Source organism: Frankliniella occidentalis, unplaced genomic scaffold (genome assembly GCF_000697945.3).
Source record: "Frankliniella occidentalis isolate FOCC.00 unplaced genomic scaffold, Focc_3.1 Scaffold78, whole genome shotgun sequence".
Taxonomy (NCBI): domain Eukaryota; kingdom Metazoa; phylum Arthropoda; class Insecta; order Thysanoptera; family Thripidae; genus Frankliniella; species Frankliniella occidentalis.
In genome coordinates, this window is record NW_026267208.1 from 1235649 (window position 1) to 1246262 (window position 10614).

Here is a 10614-nt window from a genome sequence, read left to right on the forward strand (position 1 = left end):
CTCTCTCTCTCTCTCTCTCTCTCTCTCTCTCTCCCACTTTCGATCGGGGTGCCTCCCGACATTGCCCCCCGTTAAGTTAAAAAAACAAAAACGAAGCAAAGCACAGTGCATGAGCACAAGCACAGCACAGAGCGGCTGGAGGGCAGCAGAGTAAGTCAAGCAGGCGAAGGGCGAGGCGAAGGGTCGAGACTCGAGACATCGAAGCGAATCGAGAATGGAAGTGGCCGCGACTGTCAACGTCTTATTAATGTCGACACACACACATACACAGAGAGATTCATGCAACAATACCGATATGCGAATACGCGGCGGCGATTAGAAGACCCGTATCAGGCATATGCATGGATGCACAGTTCATCTTAAGCATAAATAAAATATTAACTCGCTGCGATATGCCGTTATGCCCAATGATCGGCGTTTATTTTTTAATGTATTTTTTTAACGCGAACCGGTCGTTAGTCAAGCCGACCCGTGCCGAAAGAAAGACGGTGCCCCGAGGGCAGGCGATGAGCCCTCAGCCCTTAACGGCCTCATCGGACGAAACGACCTTGAGCCATTACTGTGAGCGAGGAGAAGGCTTGCAGTTGGGTTTGGATGGTGCTGCTTCGAGCGGCAGGTGTGGGCGGGTTAGGGTGAGCGAGAGAGAGCGAGAGAGAGCGAGAGAGAGAAAGAGACCATGTCATTGTCGCCAGAGGCCAAAAGAGACCCAGCCAAAGAGGTTGGCCAGCCCGCAGCCGTCGGGAGGGCGTCGCGCCCAAACACTGGTGGTGCCCGTGGTGACGCAAGGCTGGCGGGGCGTGGTGGGCTCTGCCTCGGCGCGGGCGCCAACTTTTTGAACGGCACTTAAGCGCTTGAACTCGCGTGCCGCCCTTGCTCCCCCATCCATGCCATACATTCACGCGTCGGCATGCTGTGGTGGCGACCCGGGAGCGAGCGAGGCGGACAAGTGCACCGAGAGGCACTCCTCACCCAACCTCCAGGAGGACAAAGAAAAGGCATGGGGTACCGCCACCGCTACCTTGCAGCAGGTGCAATAATTTTAAAGTTTTTCACGTATAAAAAAGCAACAAAAAATAAAATCGGGATTCGGGAAAAGAAAAAGGATGGAATGGTGTTAAGTGTAGGACTCAACACGAACCCGTGAATTACGTTTCCTCGCAGACCGAGCGATATTGGATATACAGCGCACGCAAACCAAATGGGTCCGTAATCATCTCTAATGTTTGTTTTTTTATTTTATCAATGGCAAAATCAATAGGTAAAACCAGGGGAACGAGGATGCTCGGGACTCGTTTACAGCCGATGTTCTTATACGGTGTTGTTTCCTTTTTCGTTATTTTCGCCCTGCCTACGTAACTCAACGTCACGGTAACTCTTCTGCTCGCAGGCGACGGCAGGGTCCAAACTGATCGGTATCGCATTGCGATGGGCGGGGAAAGAAGACTGTGGAGGAAGGGAGGCGCCTGGGTCAGAGGATGACCTGCGGCGGCAAGGCCCGCTCCTTCTCCTCCTCCCCCGCCCCCTCCTCCCTTTCCCTTTCCGCATAATATGCACATTATATTGTTCGCCTCGCAGCAGCAGCAACCGCATCGCAAAACATCGTAAACTGGATACCGAAAGTGCACGCTACCGTGTCGGCCTATAACTGTCGAACCCCCAGAGATTACGAAGGAACGCCCGGACCTCCAGATGCATACCCAGACCCAGACGCACCCAGACCCGAAGGCAAAGGCACCCAGACCCACTGACCACACGCGTCGGAGTGTGAACTGGGCCAGGCAGGCGGGCAGTGCGGCCGGGGGCGCCCCTTGGGAACGGGAGCGGGGGAGTGGGCGGGGGAGGGGGAGGTGTAACAGCACCTGGACGGCGGTCACCCAGACCTTTGTTCGGCATCGGCCCGCGCCCAAGACAAAAAGATAACGATTACAAGAAATTTAGACTTCAGAATCGGACTATATATTTCTTTCTTTTTCTCGTGTTTTCAATCAGGAACTGATGAGCTATTTTTATTATTCGTCCGAGCAAGGGGGGGTGGATGGTCTCCTGGTGACCTCTGACCCCCCAGCGTGAGGATCGTCCCCCGCCTGACCCGGCCTGACCACTGTGTCCCCCGGGCTATAAATTGAAGCGGCACTGCGCAAATAACAACCACACCCCTCCAGTCAGTCCACCGCCCCCGCTCCGTACCCCCCTCCTCCCTCCACTGCAATACGCCATCCATTTTGCAAGTCGACCCCGCGGCGGGTTCAGATTCCCATACTGCATTTCGGGGGAGCGCGCGCGCGTGCAGGCTCCGCAGCGGGCCCGGCGCGACTGCAGCGGCCTGACGACACGCCCGCCGCGCCCCGCCCGCCCCGGCGACGCACGTCGTCCCTCTCTGGACACCGAATTTCACACGTTTTACGGCGCGCGGCCGCCGATACTTTACGATCCGCCATTATTATGTATGAATGCGCGACATGGAAGGCTAACGGCGCCGCGATGGGCCGTCAAATGCGACGACGTGTCGCCTGCGCGCCTACTGACTACCAGGAGGAAAAGGGTCCGCGGCCCCGCGCGCCTCGACACTCTGCGGCCACCGGGTCGGGTCACAACCTTTCCCAGATCACACTGATAAAAAAAGAAAGGAAATCTGTCCATTCCGTTAATATCCCATGGGAAATTCTACGTAGAATCTAGATCTCATCTACGCAGAATCTATGAATAACGTAGATTCTACGTCGAGTCCACGCGAACTATACGTAGATTCACGTGGACTCAAACGTCGCATCTACGTAGATAAAACTACGTCGTTACAATATCTCATGGGGTACTGACATTCAATACCGTTTTAACGTCTAAATAGAAAATTTACAAACGATGTTTAGCAGAACATGAAAAATTAACGTTGCCAAGAACTTAAAAACCAAATTACATATAGTTTTAAAAGCTATAATCATCCTACCACCCGAAGCATATTCAACGAGCTACATTGCCAAAAACAAAAGCTAAAAAGTGAGTAAAGACGTACACAATAAAAAAGATTAGTGAAAGGCTTGCACGGGCTACGCCAACGCCGAGCCGCACGCCACATTAGCGTCACACGAGGTTGTCGCGGTGCGGGTCAGTGGCGGCCGCATGTCAAGTACTGTTCTGTTCTCACGGGGTTGCCCGCGCGGTGCGGTGCGGTGCTGTGCTGGCCAGCTGCAACAGCCTGGGCTGGGACGGGCAACCACGTGTACCAGTCGCTAATGATGGAACACGCAGCCAGGCTCCAAGCGAAACACCGACGAAGACTCCTTATTCATCGAACAGCAACCTCCCCCCCTTTTTCAGCACCCGTCAAAAAAATGCCCTTAAAAATGTAACGATCAAATTAGCACCTACCTGGTCTGGGCCGGCTGGTGTTGACGGTGGTATCCCAAGGGTGCGACGGCGATGACTCCCACACGAGCGTTCTCTTAATTTCCCCTTCACACGCAAGAAGCGGCGGCGGTGGGCGGGCACTGTTCTGCGACTCGACACTCGCGCGCCCCCTTTGCCGTGCGATCGCCTCTGGAGTCTCGTACGGGCCGGCTCGTCTCGTCACGTGACCGTGCCGCTCCAGGTGCGCGAGCGGACTGGGGGGCTCCGGCCTCTCCAGCTTCCAGCTGCAGCGGCGGGGGGCCCGTGCTGCTGCTGCTCCCTCTCTCCCTCCAAGCGGGGGCGGGGCGGGCGGGGCGAAGCGGGCCCCACCCTAGGTTAGGACCGCCCGCCCAGGAGCTTCGCCGGTGGGAAAGGTCGGGGCGGGGCACGGAGGGGAAGCTTCGGCGCAGGAGGCGCACTCCAAAGCTCTTTACTAAGAAAATGTGTCTAGTACCTACTAAAGTTTTGTGCTGTTTTAATAATAAATTCTCAAGTATTACTAAACGTCTTTCTAGTACATACTGTAATACATAATCCTAGGGAAACGGATAGTAATACAACTAAAATGTTAGTATTACTATGGAATTTCTTGATAATTACAACAGTACAAAACTTAAGGCGAATTTTCTAGTAAAATTTTTAAAAGGACCGTACCACAAACCAGTGTGCAGCACTGCCACCGGCGCCTAGGTTTACAAATATATTTGGCAGTGTGGGGTAAAACGTCTGTCATTCGCCGTTCACGAAACTGCCAGGTTCGGCCTCAGCAAGCTCATATAGCGCCTGATGGGTAGGCAACGTCTTGTCTGACTGGCATGCGTGTACTGCGGGGTAGTCTACCCCAAGTCTCGCAGGCGCCTAGCTCCCATGATCTGCCGAATGTATGTGAAAAACGAACGTACTTTCTGAACGATCGACGATCTTCTACGCACAGCAGCCTGCACGGCGTCAGAGACGACACGACGACACTTTTTTCCTCTTACATTTTCATAGTATTGACTTTTTTCTGTGTGTGTTTTTTCAAACAAAAGCGTAAGCAGGGTGTAAATCACGAACTATTTCGCGGCCGTGCCGGGGCCGGCCGGACAGTTTCCGCAACGCAAGCGCGTCGTCGTGATATAGCGCCGTCTTTGTCGCCCCAATTGCGCGGGCGGGGTGGCGGTGGGCTTTCCCCCTGCTGGGGCGGAGCGAGGAGGGGCGGGGCGGCCAGAGCCCTGCGGTGCAGCAGTAGTGCGGCGGCTGCGCTAATGGTGATGACAATTGCAAATAACGTGACTTCCTCGTGGAAATGGCGGTCTAATCGCGCGACATGACGGTGTTCGCACCACGTGCGGGCCGCCGTACGCGCGCGCTGTTTGAGCGGCAAACGTGCTGCTGCAGCGCCCTGACCTTCCCGAAGGGCCGCCGGGTGGTGGTGGTGGGGGGCGTCGGCGGGGCGTCTCGTCCCGGGGCGTCCGCAGGCGGAAGAAATTATGACACGACTCAATTGTGTCAGGATTGTGTGCGTGCAGCGGCCGCACTACTGCGGGTGGGTGGCGCGGCGGCGGCGGCAGCGCGGCGCCTGCAAACATCTACAAATACGCGAGTACGTGAAACAGTCTTGATTTGAAAAGGCGCGCCGTAAATCTCGAAACTTGGCAGAGATCTTGCTGCACGTGTGTGGGGACGAGCCAACAACACTGTCGAATGTCGGATACCTATTTGTTTGCGCAACTTTGTGGTGGGGCCATTGGAGAAGCTAAACAAATTTCGGCGATTTAGAAAACGATGAGTCGGTGGTCGCGCCGCGGCCACCGACGAATATTTTGAAAGATAAACGATCATAAAAAGAAAACAGAACAGAACACGCGGGAGGGGATTTTAAAAAGCCCGAAAAGATTGCAACAGCGTAGGAGAAAGACGGCGGCGGGTGGCGGGTGGCAGGGAGCCGCCGTATGACTGCAGTATTTATGGGCTCGATAGGTGGCCTTTGATTCGCCGGGCGGGGATCGAGTAAATCACGGACGGCTCAGCCGCAGTGGGAACCAGCACCCCGGCGACCCCCGCCCCGCCCCGCCCCGCCACCCTCCCTGCGCCGGGCACCCCCTCGCTCGGGAAAAGTGCCGCGGGGGTACTTCGTGTCGCCAGAGGAGCAGTAGCAGCGTCCAAAAGCCGTGAATGTTGTTGTTACGCAAGACCAGTCGGGGGCAGGTGATCGTTTGGGCGACGATCGGATGCAAATAAGCTTCCGATCCCCGCCTAGCCTCCCCCTCGCTTGCGGTGACGGGTGGCCAACGCTAATAGGATCATTACCGATGATCGGCCGCGGGCAGGCCGTTCTCTAAGAGGGCTGCCCCCGGCCCGCTGAGAGCAGCGCGGCGGCGCGGGTCGCCGTGTGACCGGTGACCGCGGCAGCGGCTAAAAGGGTTGGGGCCGCGATGGCTTGATTGATCGGTCACTGATGGCCGACGAGGCGAGGCGAAGCGATGCCACAGGTTATTTAGTGGCCAAAGTCACGCCTCGCCCGCGCCGAACTGCGGCTCAGCTGCTGATGGACGGCATGGGGCCCCGGCACGCACCGCCGCGCACCCGCGCACGGCCCGACGGCGCCCCGCCCCCCACCGCACCCTCGCCCTCCTTGACGACGGGGGCCTCCGCTAGATCAATGGTGTTGCCGGGCGTCGCGCGCCTCTAGGGCCTCGTCAAGCTGCCCACCCCGTCGTCCGGGCCCCAGTGCGCCATGGCGTTGGTCCCGGGGGTGGTCGAGATGGTCGAGCCCGCCGCCACCGCGGCGGTGGGCGGCGCCGACGACACGCAGCCGCCGGCCCCGAGCCTGGAGCTGGTGTCCACGACGAGGAGCTCGGTGACCCTGGCCTGGGGCCCCGCTGCACTCGGGGTGCACAGGTGCGGGCCGGGGCGCATGACGTCCACGGCGTCGCAGGACTCGGGGCCGTCGGGGCCACTGTCCGGACAGGCGTCCGGGCAGGGCCCCACGCCCAGGCCGTTGTCCGGCCACAGCAAGGGCCCCTCGCCGAGGCCCCACTCGGGGCAGACGCACAGGCCCGCGCTGTCCATTGAGTCGCAGGGGAGCATTCTGTGAGTACGTCATTACCTCTAGGCACGCGTCGAAGTGCTCTCGATGAAAAATCTAAAATTTAATCCATGCCCAACACACATGCGGCATATAAACTGTCTGTACAGACAGTGGCCGTTGGTACTCACCATAAGATGGTAGTGCCAGCGCCCCCGGATGAATGCAGAACACGTTGCACTTTTTAGGTTAGCGGCGAAGGTTGCAGTCGCCACCAACAGGTAGTGAAAGTAAAGCAGGTTATTGACTGCGCCAGTCTCATTGTAACGTCCAACACATGTAAAGTGAGAATACTTCATAAAAAGGTCAAAAGTTAACTAGTTGACCAGTAATAAAAAAGAGTCAACCTTCCGTTTTGAAAAGCCACTACACCACACTCGAACTCGAGCTATAACCTAACCACGTTATCAACCTGCGATCACTTGAACTCCACTGAACTATATTTTTGATTTTTGATCATTTTTAAGGTTAAAATTATCATAGATCCATAGAGTAATTCGCTAGAGCGCGGAGCGGAACTAAGAAGAACAAAACGGATACAGAGAGCGGTGGTAGGGGCGACTGATTCAGAAAAGCGTTCAAGTGGCGTTACCCCATAAGTCAGTCGGGTCGCCGCCCTGGCCGCTCAACTTCGACTTGTGATTGTTTTCAAGATAGTTCAAAACTAAGCGAATAACTTTTCATGTGCCCGGTCTCTTGAGGGCCCTTGATGTGCGCCCGAGGTCTGCCCGGGGACCTGACGGCGCCCGGCACGCTTGCCTGTCGAAGAAACGCCCCGCCCACATCAGAAAAACTGCTTCATCAGTTTGTGGTGTCGCGTCCGCGGGTCGGGTTGGCTAACCGGCATGTTAGCCGCGAACTCCGTCGTGCCGTCCCGTGCCCGTGCCGCTCGAGGACCACGCCGCGTTAGTCATGGGTCGACATGCCGATGTAGCCCGGCCCAGGAGATTTGGGAAGAAAGGTCGTGATCAGCGAGGCTGGGCCACGTGTGCTTATAATACATATTGTACTTCTGTTCCAGAGACACTGACGACCGTCCCGATTATCGATTGCAAATTCGGGAGAGGGAAAAGCCATGGCAGACTGTCTACTGGTAAGAGAAATTAATCACCCACTTATTGATTTTAGTAGATGGGGGTTGACATGAATGACATAGCCCGTTTTGTTTCCGGTTCATTTTTAATGGACACATCAAAAACATTAGTTGGCAAACTTCAGGCTCCGTCGGTTAGCGATTATTTTACAGGTTTGGGGCCCAAGGCCGCGACGCGCGACGACCTGTCCCGTCGTAATGTAATTACGATATTCTAGAGAGCCGTGGAAAATGAAGTCACCGGCATTGCAGCGTCCAACTTTCGACCGCTTTGTCCGAGATTGCGAGGAGGAAGCCATCAATCATTGGGCGCCCAATCTGCAGTCGTGCACCTGGTGGCGGCGGGCGCGCCCGGGCCGCGAGGCCTTGGGCACCCGGGGCACGACGAGGTGGGTGCCGCCGCGGCCGCCGCCGCGCGGGGGTGACGTCCACGACGTCGCGGCCCACACCGCGGCCCACGCCGCGGCCGCGGCCCTTCCAGCGACGCGGCCAGGGGACGCCTGCCGCCATGAGCTCGGCGAGGAAGACGAGGGCGGCGAGCAGGTGACCGAAGCCGAGCACCGCGGCCGCCATGGCTATCTGCCCGTCTTCGCTGTCCTCGGAGTCCGACCCGCGGCCCCGCCGGCCCGAGTTCGTGTACTGGCCCTTGGGGTGCATCATGTTGAGCCAGTACCTGGGCAGGCCGCCGTTCTGGAGCCGCTGGATGACGTCGTCCACCATTTCTCCTAGGGGGTCGTCCTTGCGGGTGTAGATCATTAACTGCAAGCACGAGTGCGTAGGATGCAGGTCAACGAGAGTGACATGGAGAAAGAAGAAATAACTGTTACGAGCCAGCACCCGGCGTGTGTCCTCCATCCCCACTCCTCTCTGCTTCGTCTCACCGAGGGGAAAATATTCCTCCTCCGCTGTCTATTATATATGGCAGAGTCCGCCGTTTACAGTACGCCGAGAGCAACAGTTTACCGGCAGTGTGAACTGATTTATGAGAAATAATAATAAATACTGCTAGCGTCTCGGCCGAGCCTACCTGCGCTGTTTCGAGCACCTCGGGCACCCGGTAGGCGCACGTCTTGGTCTGGACGAGCATCTTGCGCCAGGGGGAGAGCTGTGAGCCGGCCATGGCGTACGACGCACTGCGTTCAGACTAGAGGGTGGGGCGGTCAGTAACGGTCAGCCGGGGGAGGGCAGGGCGCCGCCGTGAGGACCTGGCCTGACCTTGAGGCGATGGAAGCAGTCGCTTATGTTGAAGGTGCAGAGGTGCGAGCGCTGCGCCAGGTTCCGAAGCTCCGGCAGTTCATCGGCGGCTCTGCGTACGTTGGCCAGCACGATGGGCGCCACAACCCCCAGGTCGGTGCCGCGCCGGCTCAACTCGACGAGGGTGCGCACCTGGCCCGCCCACGGCGACCGCGTCAGGTCCGCGGTGATGACCGACTTGAGGAACACGTTCAGCACCATGACGAAGACGAGCATGAGGCCGAACACGGGGCGCTGCGCCGGGAAGCGCGGCTCTATCGGCTGCTCGATGAGGATGGCGTAGATCTGCGGGCGGAGCGCCTGGTGTTTACAACCACTTGCTCTCTGAACATCCCGGGCACATGCATCCCGCTCACCTCGAAGAACCCCCTGCTGTAGGAGGCGGTGGGGGCGCGTGCCGGGTGCCAGGGGTGCTCGTTGAGCCAGCGGCCCAGCGCCGCACACGCGAAGTACGCCAGAAAGACGGCCACCATGAGCTCGACAAGCGAGCGGTGGCTGAACAGGTGGAGCAGACCGGGGCGTGGGGCCGCGGGCGCATTGGAAGAGCAGCGTACGTACGCGTACACTTGCGTGGACGTCACCATCAGGGACTGGCGGAAGTGCTGCGGATAGAGCAGTGCCAGTGCGATAAATCAATTTGAGCAGGTTGTTGTTGTTCCCTAATTGAAATGCATAAAATAGGGACTCACCCACATACGCTCACTGTTAGGCATTAGGAAGAGGCCCATGTCCGCCTCCCGCCTCTGCACGTGTCCGAGCAGCCCACCCCAGGTGCCGTTGGGGAGCATGGTGTTAAATATTGATCTGGAGGGAAATACGTCCGGGACGATCTCGCCGGGTAGGGAGCGGATCACCTCGTGGGCGATGTACTCGGCGAAGTACGACTCATTGGTGTTGACGGAGGCCCGAACCACCGGCCGGCAGCGCATGCTCCACGACGGCGTCCTCGGGGGGAAGGGGTTACCGCCGTCGAAGCGACCGCCCTGCCACCGCGACACCCGTCGCACCGCCGTCAGACGCGAACCGCACCCGTAGGCCGAGGCGAGTACCTCGGCACCGTCGCCGCCCGGCACCTGTCCTGGTATCAGCAGCGCAACGTCCTCGATAAACTCGTCGTGCATCTCGAGTAGGATGAGGTCGGGATGGGGAGCCACGGTCACCACCAAAAAGCGCGCCGTGCTGTTCCACCAGGGCAGGTGCCTCAGCATGGTGAGCCTTTCGCGGACGCCGTCGAATGGAGCCTCCCCCAGCGCCATGAGCAGAAAGCCGTGGGCGCGCGAGCCCAGGTAGGCGGCCGCGTGCTGGGGGACCTCCTCGGGCATGTCGGCCAGCACCACCACGGGCCGGGAGTCGACGCTGACGGCGTCCAGCACCGCATCAACCGAGGGGCGGACTTTGTAGTGCCCGAACTCGAGGTGCTCTGCGTCTGAGTCACCCACAAAGATGCCGTTGACGTCGGGCTCGGCATTGGGCCGCCCCAGCGACACAACCAGGAGCGTATCGGCGTCGAAGTAGCGCAGGACGAGCTCGCGCAGGGGCGCCCCTAGGTAGCGGTACCTGCGGCCGCGGTGCACAGAGCGTTCAACACCCTCGACATATTCGTCGCATCATTGAAGTGAGGCGAGCAGCTCACCGTGGCAGCTGGACGGAGCCTAGCCCCAGGCAAAGGACGGCGACGACGTTCACGGCGAGGAGCAGGCGGCGCGTCATGGGTTCATGGCTGCGGCGCGGCGCCCATCGGCTGTCCGCCCGCAGTGCACCGCGGTGTGTGGCGTTGTGACCACGGCTGGGATGATGGGGAAGGGGGACACAG

At 58.7% G+C, this 10614-nt stretch overlaps 3 protein-coding genes and 1 long non-coding RNA gene across 6 annotated transcripts in view; 1 reads left to right on the plus strand and 3 right to left on the minus strand.

Moving 5' to 3' along the window:
- LOC113204062 (uncharacterized) overlaps nucleotides 1-6721 on the minus strand; it is a 50579-nt gene extending 43858 nt beyond the window's left edge. Inside the window, exon 1 of one of the 2 annotated variants that reach the window (XM_052268902.1) lies at nucleotides 6586-6721. The gene's annotated coding sequence lies outside the window, so the exon portion shown is untranslated. Of the gene's footprint in view, nucleotides 1-3366; nucleotides 3637-6585 lie in introns of those variants that run through there. The other variant, XM_026419066.2, reaches the window with a different exon arrangement.
- LOC113203401 (kelch-like protein 18) overlaps nucleotides 1-10614 on the minus strand; it is a 17949-nt gene that overhangs the window by 1481 nt on the left and 5854 nt on the right. The gene's annotated exons all lie outside the window — the stretch shown is intronic.
- LOC127749689 (uncharacterized) lies at nucleotides 6384-7850 on the plus strand. Of its 2 annotated transcripts, none has more exons than XR_008011295.1 (3): nucleotides 6384-6459; nucleotides 7476-7547; nucleotides 7701-7850. It is a non-coding gene; the product is annotated as an uncharacterized LOC127749689 (long non-coding RNA). The 2 variants fall into 2 exon arrangements; XR_008011296.1 differs by lacking the exon at nucleotides 6384-6459 and adding an exon at nucleotides 6634-6738.
- On the minus strand, nucleotides 7785-10577 carry LOC113204295 (uncharacterized). Its single transcript, XM_026419417.2, has 6 exons — nucleotides 10435-10577; nucleotides 9491-10358; nucleotides 9158-9403; nucleotides 8763-9086; nucleotides 8575-8691; nucleotides 7785-8306 (listed from the first exon to the last, which is right to left on the minus strand). The coding sequence occupies exons 1-6, from the start codon at nucleotides 10509-10511 to the stop codon at nucleotides 7785-7787; spliced, it is 2154 nt and encodes a 717-aa protein (XP_026275202.2). The 5' UTR covers nucleotides 10512-10577.